The sequence below is a fragment of the Stegostoma tigrinum genome, chromosome 1 (assembly GCF_030684315.1).
Source record: "Stegostoma tigrinum isolate sSteTig4 chromosome 1, sSteTig4.hap1, whole genome shotgun sequence".
Classification (NCBI taxonomy): Eukaryota; Metazoa; Chordata; class Chondrichthyes; order Orectolobiformes; family Stegostomatidae; genus Stegostoma; species Stegostoma tigrinum.
In genome coordinates, this window is record NC_081354.1 from 38,507,076 (window position 1) to 38,521,126 (window position 14,051).

At 41.6% G+C, this 14,051-nt stretch overlaps 1 protein-coding gene across 6 annotated transcripts in view; it reads right to left on the reverse strand.

Moving 5' to 3' along the window:
* The window catches only part of LOC125451780 (folliculin-interacting protein 2-like), a 102,306-nt gene that overhangs the window by 17,274 nt on the left and 70,981 nt on the right, over positions 1-14,051 (reverse strand). For all 6 annotated transcript variants that reach the window (XM_059644788.1, XM_048529365.2, XM_048529347.2 and 3 more), the window contains 3 exons: positions 10,760-10,961; positions 10,171-10,259; positions 7,894-8,040 (listed from right to left, as the gene is read on the reverse strand). In XM_059644788.1, the coding sequence (XP_059500771.1) occupies positions 7,894-8,040; positions 10,171-10,259; positions 10,760-10,961 (438 nt within the window). The remainder of the gene's footprint in view (positions 1-7,893; positions 8,041-10,170; positions 10,260-10,759; positions 10,962-14,051) is intronic.

A 14,051-nucleotide genomic window follows, 5' to 3' on the forward strand; every position in this document is an offset into this window, starting at 1 on the left:
AGGGAATTATTGACTTGAGCAGGAGGGGTGAGCGTTGGCTGGGGGCAGCCAGGAAGGGAAGGTTTTCCTTATAAAAAACCTCATGTGTCAGCGGCTTTCTGCATTTGAGCGGCGGGAGTGGCGAGCGCATGAGCCGGAAAGTGAACTATTATATTCTGGCATTGTCTGCACCCCGAAACACTATACGTGTAGCGTCTCCCACTCATCCTCCTCTAAGCCAAATTATGACTGTGGAGGCTCGGAAAGGTAAGATTTTTTTTTCTTCAGGCAATCTTGAGTAAACAGAATGGAAGCTAGGGCAGTTACATGCTCCGCTTGAAGGATGTGGGAAGCAAGGGTCACTACTAGTGTCCATTCTGACTTCACCTGTGAAAAGTGCACCCAACTCCAATTCTAGCTCCAGCTCCTCACAGACCACATTAGGGAACTGGAGCTGGATGAACTCCAGATTATTCAGGAGGCAGAGGGGGTGATAGAGAGGAATTATAGGGAGGTGGTCACACCTAAGTTACAGGACAAAGTTAGCTGGGGGAAGGGAATAGGCAGACAGCGCAGCATCCCATGGCCATTTCCCTTAATAATAAATATACCGCTTTGGATACTTTTTTTGGCAGGGGTGGTGTGTGTTGACCTACCAGGGGTAAGACATAGCAGCCAGGTCTCTGGCACTGACCCTCCTCTGTGGCTCAGAGGTGAAAGGTTGGGTGGGGGGGTGGGGGGAGAAGAGAAGAATAGGACAGTGATAGTGATAGCAGCTTCAAATGGTTAGGGGAACAGACAGGAAATTCTGTGGCACTGAGTGAGACTCCCAGATAGCATGCTACCTCTTGGGTGCCAGGATCAGGGATGTCTTGGATTGAGCCTTCAGGATTCTTAAGGGGGAGGAAGTGCAGCCAGAAATTGTGGTACACATTGGTACAATGACATAGCCAGGAAACTGGATGAGGACCCGAGAAGTGATTACAGGGAGTTAGAATAGAAGCTGAAAGCCAGGATGAGCAGAATAGTTATCTCAGGGTTACTACTGGTGCTACGGGCTAGTGAGGCCAGAAACAGAACAAGCGCAGCTGAACATGTAGCTACAGAGCTGGTACAAGAGGGAGGGCTTCAGATTTGTGGATCGTTGGGATACCTTCTGGAAAAGTGGGACCTGTACAGGAAGGACTGGTTGAACTGGAGGCACATCAATATCCTGGGGAAGAGGTTTGCTAGAGCTCTTCGGAAGGGTTTAGACTAGTTTGGCAGGGGGATGGGAGCTGGAGCTACAGATCAGAGGATGGGGAAGCCAGTGTACAGGCAGATAAAGCATGCAGAGAATCTGAGAGGAAGGATAAGCAGTCGATAGGGCAAAGTGGCAGTCAGTACGACTGGTTGAGGTGTGTCCACTTCAATGCAAGTAGTATCAGGAATAAGGGTGACGAACTTGGAGCATGAATCAGTACCTGGAACGATGTGGCCATTATGGAGACATGGATAATACCAGGGCAGGAATGGCTGTTGGATGTTCCACAGTATAGATGTTTCAAAAGAAATAGGGGAGGGAGGCAAGAGGTGGGGGATTGGCATTGCTAATCAGGAATGGCATCAGAACTGCAGAAAGGGAGGTCAGGGAGAAGGGTTTGTCCACTTAGTATGGGTGGAAGTGAGAAACAGAAACGGAGCAGTCACTTTACTGGGAGTTTTTTATAGGCTCTTCAATAGGAACAGATTGGGAGACAGATTTTGGAAAGGTGCAGAAGTAACAGGGTTGTTGTCATGGGTGACTTCAAATTCCCCAATATAGACTGGAACCTCCCTATTCCAAATAGTTTGGATGGAGCAGGTTTTGTCAGGTGTCCAGGAAGGATTTCTGACTCATATGTAGACACGCCGACTAGATGGGAGGCCGTATTGGATTTGATGCTTGGCAACAAACCAGGCCAGGTGTCAGATCTGAATGGGACAGCATTTTGGTGATAGTGATCACAACTCCCTGACCTTTGCTATAGTCATTGAGGGGGATAGGAGCAGATGGTATGGGAAAGTATTTAATTGGGGTTGGGGGAATTGCAATACTATTAGGCAAGAACTATGGAGCACCAATTGGGATCAGATGTTCACTTGGAAATGCACAACAAAAATGGAGGTTGTTTAAGGAGCAGTTGCTACAAGTACAGGATAGGTTTGTCCCCGTGAGGCAAGCAAAGGATAGCAAGGTGAAGGAATCTTAGATGACAAGACATTTGGGACACCTGGTCAAGAGGATAAAAGAAACTTGGTTAAGATTGAAGCAGCAAGGATCCAACTGGGCTCCAGAGGTCTACAAGGTAGCCAGGAAGAAATTGAAGAATGGACTTAGGAACACTAGAAGGGGTTATGAAAAAGCCTGGGTGGGTAGGATCAAGGAAAATCCCAAAGACATTCTATGCTCATGTGAGGAACAACAGGATGGCCAGATTGAGGGCAGGACCAATCAGGCATAGCAGAGGGAATTTGTGCGCAGAGATAGAGGTGGTAGGGGAGGTCTTTACTGACTACTTTGCTTCCATATTCACCAGTGAGCGGGACCTTGACGTTTGTGAGGAAGACATGAGACAGGTAGATATGCTTGAACAGATTGATGTTCGGAAGGAAAATGTGCTCGAAATTTTGAAAAACGTGAGGATAAATAAGTCCCATGGGCCAGACGGGATATACCCAAGGTTTCTATGGGACGCAAGGGAAGACATTGCTGCCCCTTTAACAATGATCTTTATGTCCTCACTGGACGTAGTGCCAGAAGAAGTGGAGTATGGCAAATGTTATTCCTTTGCTTAAGGAAGGGAACAGGGATAATTGTGGAAATTACAATCCAGTCAGTCTTACTTCTGTGGTGGGCAAATTACTGGAGAGGATTCTGAGAGACAATATTTATGATTATTTGGAAAAGCATAGTTTGATTAGAAATAGTCAGCATGGCTTTGAGGGGGACAGGTCATGTCTCACAAGCCTTACTAAATTCTTTCAGGATGTGACAAAAACACAATGAAGGTAGGACAGTGGATGTGGTGGATATGGATTTTAGCAAAGGCATTTTACAAGGTTCCACATGGTAGGCTCATTCAGAGAGTATAGGAGGCATGGGCTTCAGGGAAATTTAGCTGTCTGGGTACAACACTGGCTGTCCAATAGAAGACAGAGGGTGGTAGTAGATGGGAAGTATTCAGTTTGGATCTATGTGACCAGTGGCATTCTGCCGGGATCTGTTCTGGGACCTCTGTTCTTTGTGATTTTTACAAGTGACTTGGATGAGGAATTGGAAGGATGGGTTAGTAAGTTTGCCAATGACACGAAGATTGGAGCAATTGTGGACAGCACAGAGGGCTGTTGTAGATTGCAAAGGGACACTAACAGGATGCAGAGCTGGGCAAAGCAGTGGCAGATGGAATTCAACCAAGCAAAGTTTGAAGTGATTTATTTTGGAAGGTTGAATTTGAATGCAGAATACAGAGTTAATGGCAGGATTCTCGGCAGTGTTGAGGAACAGAAGGATCTTGGGGTCCACATCCACAGATCCCTCAATATTGCTACCCAAGTTGATAGGGTTGTAAAGACAGTGTATGGTGTGTTGGTTTTCATTGGCAGGGGGATTGAGTTTGAGCCGCCAGGTCATGCTGCAACTTTATAAAACTCTGGTCAGATCGCACTTGGAATAGTGTGTTCAGATCTGGTCACATTATAGGAAACTTGTGTGTGAAAACTTTAGAAAGGATGTAGAGGAGATTTACCAGGATGCTGCCTGGACTGCAGGACAGGTCTTATGAGGAAAGATTGAGAACTAGGAGCAAAGAAAGAGGAGAGGTAACTTGATAGAGGTGTACAAGATGAGAGGCATAGATAGTCTCTGACTATCCACTCTTTCTCCCAGGGTGGAAATGACTATTACAAGGGGGCATAATTTGAAGGTGATTGGAAGAAGGTATAGGGGCGATGTCAGAGGTAGGTTCTTTACACAGTGATGGGCATGTAGAACGCACTGCCGACAGTGGTAGCGGAGTCAGATCCTTGAGACTTTTAAGTGACTCTTGGATAGGAACATGAAGGATAAAAAAGGTAGGGTATGCAGGGTAGACTGATCTTAGTTGGATAATAGGTTGACCCAACATTGTGGGCGAAAGGAGCTGTATTGTGCCATACTGTTCTATGTTCTAGAATCAAAGAAACAAGAACTGCAATTGTCAAAAAACTGGTGGGTGTGAACATGATAGATAAATGGTTTACATCTGTTCAGATCTGTGTTCCATAAAAACATTCCTTTTCAAAAAGGAAATCTCCATTTAAAGTCATTCAAGATGATGTTAAATATTCCAGTTCACTTCATTTGCACAGCAAAGAAATATCCTCTGATTACCTCCCACTGCCTTCAGCTGGCTGATTCAAGTGGTAGTCGACATGAAGGCGCACTGATTTAAAAGAAATGTTGAGGGCAGAAAGAGCAAGGATTCTACTGTCAGGGGAATTCCAAGCTCTTCATGAACAGCAGAATTTACCATTTCAGTGAAGTTATTCGAAGAGACATAACTATGGGTTTGCAGCAGGTGGTGAAAGAACCAATAATTTTTAAAAAAGTTCTCATAGGTCTGTCTGCAACAGCATTGATAGTCCTTTTGGAATCTTATCACACCACAAATACTGTTTGCTGTTTGCGGCATAGCCATTATGCTGAGAGATCATGACTGATCTAGCAGCTCAGAACTGGGAATCAATGGACACCATCAACAGCAGAATTGATTTTATTATAACTTCTTGCCTCATGGCCTAGCACATTCCTCATTACGAATAGTATTGGCAAGAAAAGAAACCACAATGGTTCAATGACAGCACTGGTTCACAGTGCATGTCAGAATAGCACCCGTACCAACCTGGTGAATCTACAGCTTCAGACTAAATACCTTATTCAATGAACTAACACCTTAAATTAAGCAGTGGGTGCTGTTGACAGTGACCTTCACAGTATTCAGTACCATTCATAACGCATTTCACTCTCATGAGGAGAAGAGACCTGAAGGACATTCAGGGTTTGGGCTGATAAAGTCAGTCTGTCAATTCCCCAAAAAAGGGAGAACCTAACCATCACCTGATGGCATTCAAATTGCTGACCACCAGCAGGGGTCCAGGAGAGGGGTACACCATTGACCAGAAGATAAACATCTGTAGTACGACAGAGGCTGTGTAGGCGGAGGTGATTGACCCACCTGTTGACTTGGGCCTGAAGTGTTTGGCCAATTCTGGGCTGGGATGAAACACTCATCAATAATCAAGCCGAACACAGCTCTAAATGGTGCTAACAAAAGCAGCTTGACACCGTCCAGGACAAAAATCAACTTGCATGATCAGCATCCTAACCACCACCTTAAACCTTCATCTTTTAAGACAGACAATAGCAGCAGTATGTGCCATCTACAAGTTGCTTTGCACCAACTCACGTCTCCTTTGAGTGCACCTTCCAAATGTGCAAACTGTACCACTAAGCTGGAGGCAGAAGACACATGTAATCGGTGATTTTAAGTGGCTTGAAAGGAAGCTTACAACCCAGTTTGGAAACATGCTACCATTTCACCATCACTGGTGGAAAAAAAAACATGAAATTTCCTAATAGCTCTGCAGACGTACATTCACCATATAGACAGCAGTATTTAAGGGGGCACGTGAAGTGCAGTTAGGAATCAGCAAATGTTAGCCATGCCAGTGATGCCCACATTCCATGAATGAGTTTTTTCTCTTGAGCAACAGCATTTTTAAAAAAAAATCTAAATGCTTCAAATGCATTGATGGTTTAACGTTCTTGTTAAGATTTGTAGCTCAGGTTGCGGATGGGGTTGGTGGCTTGCTTGCTGAGCTGGCTGGTTATTGTATAGCCATTTCATCCCCATGCCGGGTAACATCTTTAGTGCAGCCTCCGACAAAGTGATGTTCTATTCCGCTAGGTACTTTTATGATCAAGTCTGTTAAGTTGGATTGTGTCATTTCCAGTTCTGTTTTGCATGTGTTTGTAAATGGGGTCCATTTCCATGTGTTTGTTGATTGCATTACAGGTTGAAAACCAGGCTTCTAGGAATTCCCACGTACATCTGTGGTTGGCTTGAGCTAGGACTGTCATGTTGCCCCACTTAAATTGATGGCCTCCATTGTTCGAGTGCATTGAGATGAGGGAACTGGTGCTCATGTATCCTGATGGCTAGTTTTCTTCCAGTCTGGCCAATGTTTGCTGCAGTTATTGCAAGGTATATTGTGAACTCTTACATGTCACAGGTACGGGGTCTTTGGCCCTTGTGAGTGTTTGTTGTTAGCGTGATTGTGGGTTAGTGTGGTACCATGATTCCTAGGAGTCGCTTTGCCAGCTCTGATATGTTATTGATACAGGGTATGGTGGCCAACGTATTAGACAATGCCAAGAGGACATGTTCCATCTCATAGGTACCTGCAGATGAAGCTATTAGGATATCCGTTGTTAGCAAAGACCTTGGAAAGGTGCTCTTCCTCCATCTTGACTAGTTCTGGCATGGTGCAATGAGTTGTGGCCCGTTTGAATAGGTGTCTTATCACTGCTCTGTTTGTGGATATTGAGGCGATTGCTGAGGAAAAGGTGAATTTGGTTAGTGTGGGTTGCCTCCTATATACTGTGGTTTGGAACTCCCTGTTGGTGATTCATTCTACCCTGACATCTAGAAATGGAAGTTCATTGTTGTTTTCTTCTTCTCCTCTCAAATTTGATACAGGCAAAAACATTGATGAGAGAGTGTCTTTCTAACTCTGTGCGTTTAATGACGACAAGTGTCATCCAAGTATCGGATCCACAGTTTTGTCTGTATGAGGACGGCAGTGCATTCCAGTCTTTGCAATGACTGCCTCTATATACCAAATCCTCAATTTCCACAGCAAATCACCCATATCCACAAACAAAGTTATGTTATGACACTATTCAAAGCAGACCACAGCTCACTGCCACACACCAGAACTACGCAGGAAAGAGGAAGAGCACCTATCCAAGGTCTTTGCTAACAACAGATATCGCAACAACTTCATTTGTAGGGACCTACAAGATAGACAACATCAAGAGGACACAGAATGCCCCAATTCACTGACCATACTACCCTATATCAGAAACATGCCAGAACTGGCAATGAGACTCCTATGACCACTAGAAATCACAACAGCACACAAACCCACAGTCACGCTACAAACACACACTCAAGGACCAGAGACCCCGTACTTATGGCACACAGGGCCAGAGTTCACAAAATACCTTGTGATGACCGCAGCAAACATTACATTGGCCAGGCCGAAAGAAAACCAACCATCAAGATATATAACCACCAGCTAGCAGCAAAAACGACACAACAACCTTTCCCTCAGCTCAACGCACTTGGACATTGAAGGCCACTAACTTAAGTGGGACGACATGACGATCCTAGCTCAAGGCAAACACAGACATGCACAGGAATTCCTAGAGGCTGGTTTTCAACCTATAATGTAATCAAACATGTGAAATTAGGCCCTATTTACAAACACATGCAAAACAAAACTGGAAATGGCAACCCAACTTAACAGACCAGATCATACAAATACCAAGTGAAGTAGAACATCAACTTCATTGGAGGCTGCACTGATGTTACTTAGCACAGTGATGAAACATCTATATGATAATTAGCCAGTTCAGCAAGCAAGCCAACAACACCCAAGATGGCTGTCAATACTGTAACTACATAGGAGTGAGAAAGCAGACATTGCCACAAATGGCCACTATGGAGAATTTGTCTGGAAGTGTTACCAATATTAAACTAAACTTTGAGCATTTTAATACTACTGACTGCCAATGAAATCAAAGTTTTTTTGATGTTTATGTAAACATTCTAAAGTTGACCATATACATACTGATTCTTTGACATATGTTCTATCAGCAAGGTGAAATCTCTGACAAAGCAATGGCATAGCCTACTCTTCTCTGATGTGTTGAACATCATTGTAAGCCATGCAGGCTCTGTGATCCTTGGAACCGTGTAAAGATTGTATACAGTGGCCCTGCAGAGAAAACACAATTTATAAACTAACTATTTCTTAAAAGCACTTTCTAGTCACCAAACGTTACATACAACTTATGCGATCCTTTAATTAGTTGCAACATATGCACAAAAAAGTATAAAGTCACAAAGCAAACAAGTACTTTCAACAACTTCAAAATGTTATTTAGAAATTAATTTAAGAGTTTACGCACAATAAAACTTAAGTTAACATGTAACTTTCCATTTTTTTAAAAACCTTAACAGTACAAATTGAAGCGATTTTTACAGTTAACACAGTTTATCTCTTGGTAATCCAAGAAGCGGGGAACTTGCTCTTTGCTCAATGGGAGAATTTGTCAGATCATGAGAGATCATGTCAGGGCTAGCACAGGAGTTTTCAAATACACATTTAGAAAACACTCTGCAACATAAAATAAGACCTTAAAAAGAAGTTATTTTAGGGAATGGAAAAGATCTTGTTAGCTGCTATTCTAGATCTTGTGAACATTTCAAGAACAAGACTGACCACAGAATGACAAGAGATGGCCAACAAAAGCAAGTTACACAGAGATCATACTTCTCTCATTTGTAAACTGCATCCTAGCTACGTATATTATACAGAATTAGTTTTGTAAAACCCATCAGGTACTCGAAAGGTTCTTCAGGAGACTGAGTGAACAAACAGGCAGAGATGAAACCCATAAAGGTGGGGAAAATTGGTTAATCGTACTGAAAGCAGCCCATGACATAACATGGCCTGGTGTGCGGGGGTAGAAATGGACACAGGGTGATGTTCAGGTTCTAAAATTATTGATTAGATTTAAAGACCTGAGTAGCAAATGTAGAGAGAAAGATAATATGTCAGGAAGACAGAAATGGGCAGATGAAATTTAATGCAAATAACTGTAAAGTAATTCAGTTAGGCAGGATGAGGCGTGGCAATGTAAACTAAATTAGTACATTTTTCCAGGAGGGTTAGGATAGCAAGACCAGGGAATGAGGGTGCACAATATTCAATGGTGACAATTCAAGTTAAGGGCAATAACAAAGAGAGTGTCCTTGGCTTTAATAGTTTCTTACAAGAGATGCAAGACGTGTGAACAGGAAGAGAAGTCATGATAGTCTGGCTACAGTTAAACAGATAAGAATGGAGTCAAACACGTGCAGTGCTAACTTGCTGAACAAAGTGGAGAGATAAGAGATGGAGAAGCAATGCCAAAAACTCCAGACAGATCAACGAGTAGTAGAGGTAGTTTAGTTTTATCAAAGTCATGTTTGATGAATGATTAATGAATGATTTATGGTCATGTATTTTAACATTAAGAACACAAGACAATACAGTAAAAAGCTGTCATTTGTGCCATTTTGAATAGTTTAAAAGAATAAAAGGAAAGAAAAATATAGTTTAAAGAGAGCCTATTAGTCCTGAGACATGTTTTCATCAACACCACCTGCACCATCAGCCCCTTTCCACCGCTTTATGCCATCTCCAGTGCATCTGACCAATGAAGTCGCCAATCTTCAGGCACCACCTTTCACCGCTAGCTGACATTCCTGTGTCACTGCTTCACGGCCACCTGTGCAAGTTAACCAATGCTGCATCGCTCACTGTTGGGACCACCTCAAATGGCACTTCCGCCACTGCCAGAGCCTGATCCAACTAATGACTAAGTCGCCATCTTTCACTGCTGGGCCTACCCCACCGATGTTACCTTCACCACTACATAACCATGTTAACAGGTCTTGAGAGATCAGGATGGAAACTTGATTGAAAAGATGCGAACATGAAGTCAGGTGATAGAAGCATGGATACGGATAACCAATCTGGGCCATGCTTTAACATCTCACTGCCAATTCAGAAATAATTCTAAAATGTCTCCTTTATAAAATCGTTGTCCAGGTAATTCAAGTAAATAGTATTACATTATTTTGATCAAGGTCAGGCAACAGCCAGACTCCAGTGGATGCCAAGTTTAAAGGCAATTTACATATTGCAATAATGAACTCTTCAATGAAAGGAATCACAGTACTAGTGAGTATCGCAAACATTCCTCTCAGATAATAGTTTCAACAATGGCACATGGCTGCAAAAGAAGAGTGGTGTTCAAATACAGGAGAATAGAACAACACTAATTTCTTCATATCTCACCTGAATTCTCCGAGGCCCTCCATTACCTGACTGATGTAAACCTGCACTCTCTGATTAGATTCTGCAATCTTTCTGCAGGTAATCATTGCCTACCAAAAACAAAGAAGAATGTACATTAAATTTTTTAATTAGAGCATGGGCTCAAAATTTTGATTAGTGAAAACCCACCCACACTAAATTTTATCTCACAAACATGTGCAAGATAAATACAAATGCCAAACTACTTTGTTTGCATCAACGTAACCCAATCTCACCTCAAATCATGAAGGGGTCTGTACGATAGAAATTCTCCTATTCTCAACAAAACATCAACTTAGCTTTAGTTATGGCAACCTTGGGGAGCTATGGGCAACTCCAGAGGAGTGATGACTAATATAGCTGAAACAATCTCAACAGAAATTCTTAAAACTTGCAGGTGGGATATGATCAATAAAATAAATCCAAAATAGATTAAACTTTACTAAGATTATGTATTTTTAGAGAACTTTTATTAGGGGAAACGCCTGGCAATCACTTGTCTTGAACACATCTAGCAATATAACCAATAGACTTTTTTTACAATATTTTTAGCATTATAATTGCTTGGTACCTTCTCAATGGCACTCTTCAGCTTGTTTAGATGGGCCTCAAAGAGAGGAAAATGTGAAAAAAAGAACTCCTGGAACGTCTGATTTTCCTCTTCGTTCTCTGGCAGAGAGAAAACAACACTAACTGCTATCTTCTTTCTCCTGACCATCTGAGGGTTTGAGGCATAGCTCTCATCTGCCATACTGAATGTCTCCTCAGTTGACCTTGTGAATAAGGAAAGGTTAAACATAAAAAGCCAAAATCAACTATGAAAACATGAATATATGCACATATTGATAGTTAGTTCAGAAGTATGGGCTCTCAAATTTTAATCTGAGAATTAAAATAGAAGACTTAGAGATAAGCAAATGAAATATTTCATACAGGAATGACAAAAAGCAAAGTAATGAAGGATGCAAATCTCAAGGGGATTTAGGAGTAGAAGAATTGCAGGGTGAGAAGTGCACAAGTTGAAGGCGGTATGGCAGGTTGAGAAATCAAATCAAGTAATATGACACAAGGGAACCTGGGCTTTATACAGTACAATAGCAAGGACATTGCAGTGGCCCTTTGCAAAACACTGGTTCAATCTCAACTGGAATAGTACATCCATTCTAGGTAACAAGCTTCAAGTGCATACAGACAAGTTTTACAAGAAGAATTACAAAGAGCAAATTACAAAGATGGAACAGACAAGTTGGGGCAGCTAGACTTTGACGATGAGGAAAAATTTAAGCAAAAAACGACTTGAAATTGCGCTGCATTAGTTGGGAAGTTAACTTTTCATGATTTAGTTTAATTACAATCACACAACAGAAGAATATTCCTTGACTAATACAGTACATTGCTTGGCTTTAAGTGCAACCATTGCAAATTTTAGCACTTTAATATCAAGGGACTATCCTCAGCTTCTAATGTTTTAGAATTAGTTACAAGTCCAAGGGTCCTTGTCGAGTTTATTTATATTTAATATCCAAACTTAAGTTTTGAGATCCTCCCAGCTTGTAGACCTTTTCAAAGATCATAATCAAGCAATGCCCTCGCTCTGGAGTTGTTTAAAGTTGTTCTGGAAAATAATAACATTTTGACTAAATGTAACATTTGAAATGCATTTAAGTTTGCAATTGTTTAATTCTTTAGACCTGCATCTAAGAATTTGAAAAAAAAATCAAAAATTTGCTAAAAAAACCTTTACAATTTCAATAATTCCAGAATGGATCCAACTTTATGCAAATCCCACCCCTACCATGTTGCAGCTTTACCAAATTATGATTTTAAAAAAGTGTTTTAAACACAGCAAACATACAAACCCCCATGCAACCAGAATTAAGAATATTTCACAATTTCACTGTTTCTACATCCTGTACAACATTTTTAAAAAAACAGTACTGGTATTCGTATTAGTTGTGATACATGACCAGGCTGATATACTGCAGTCATGAGTTCAAACGCCAACATGGTAACTGGGATAACTTATAAAATCGAGTATATAAAACTAGTCCCTGAAAGGAGATCCTGTTGACCATCATCTACTGGTTTTAAAAACCCATCTGACTCACTAATGTCCCCTGGAGAAGGAAAATTTGCCATCCTTACTTGGTCTGACCTACACGCCAGTGCAGTAATGTGACTGACTCTTAACTGTCCTGTGAAGTTGATTTGCAAGCTACCCAAGTCAATTAGAGACAGCTACAAATGCTACCTTTGTCACTGATGCTCACATGAAAGAAAAATTGAGACATGAATGGAAATTGTGAAACCTGAAAAACTGTCAGAGAACCAAGCCAGATCCTACTGTATGCCTTAAATTGGCACAAGGCTTCAACAAGATAGCTGTCATAGATTTAAAGGAATGGAACACTGACACTTCCGTTCTACATTTTATGGAGCTGGTGACCAAATTTATCTATAATAATATTCAAAGGCAAAACTGCTTTGCACAAAATCATCTAAGAGGTCATTCAGCATAGGCTTTAGACTTGTAAGGCGGGGTGGGGGAGTGGTTTGACTGAAGGGGCCAAGTTTTGGATGTAACAGAGGGCAAAAAAAGAGAGAAGGTGGGGAATAAGGAAAAAAAAAGAAAGAGTGAGGGAAAGCTTGAGTAGTGACCACAAAAAAGGGATTATGTTCCCATGGGCAAGACGGAGAGGTAACAGGATTAAAAATTGTATGTATGTAATTGCACTGGAGTATAGCGAACAAAAGATGGGGAACTGGAAGCAGAAATTGCTCAAGGATAGGACACATTAGCATTGATAAATGCATGGCTCAAAACAACAGGATCGGAACTTTTGCATCCCTTGAATAAGATGCAGCTCCTGAATTAGAAGCAATATGGTTGCCGGTGATAAATAGGAAAGGAGCAATGACCTTGTTGAATATTTATTACAGACATCCAAACAGTAGGGAGGTGGTAGAAGAGATGTGTAGGCAGATTATGGAAATCTGCAGGACATGTAGGATTGAGATAGTTGATGATTTCAGTTACCCTACTATAGACCCGAGGGCACAGAAGGGCAGAAAGTTCTACAACGTGTGCAGGAGAACCTTCTGAAACAGTGTATCTTCAACCCTACCAGGGAGGGAGCTGCGATGGTTCTGGTCCTGGCAAATAAGGCAGGCCAAGGAGGGACATTACAGAGGGGGAAGCAATTGGGAAATAGCTATCATTATATAATAAAGTTCAACATTAAATTGAAAAAGAATAACAGTCAAGTATTAAGATCCCAGACTGGAATAGGGCAGATTTTAGGGGTCAAGAAGTTTAACTGGAGCAGGTTGATTAGTAGATGAAACAGTGGATGAAAAATAGCAGACTTTCAAAAAGACAGATTAGTAGTGTACAAGCTAGGTACACACCCATGAGAAATAAATATGGGATATCCAAAGCTAGCATACCCTGGATGAAGGATATTGGTAAGAAGATAAAAGAAAAAAATGATGTGAATGATGTCTGCCAAAATAACTCCAGCAATATAAATCAGGAGGAGTATTTCAAATGCAGGAGAGGGTCTAAAGCTGGATTGGGAGGAAGCATGAGGAAAGGCTGTGCTAAAACAAATAGTAAAATGTTCTTCAAACCCAATAACAGTAAACAGGTTAGTGAAGGATAGAGTGGAGCCCATAAAGGGACAAACAGGGCAAGCTTCTTACTGAAGCAAAGGGTATGGAAGTAAGTACTTTGCTTCTGTCTATACCTAATTAGAAAATGGTGACAGTGGCCGGGTTGAGTGTTGAGCAACCGAGCAGTATAGTAATTGATAAAAGGTCTTAAAAAAAGGCTTATAGCAATCCAGGTAAAGAAGTCACCAGGC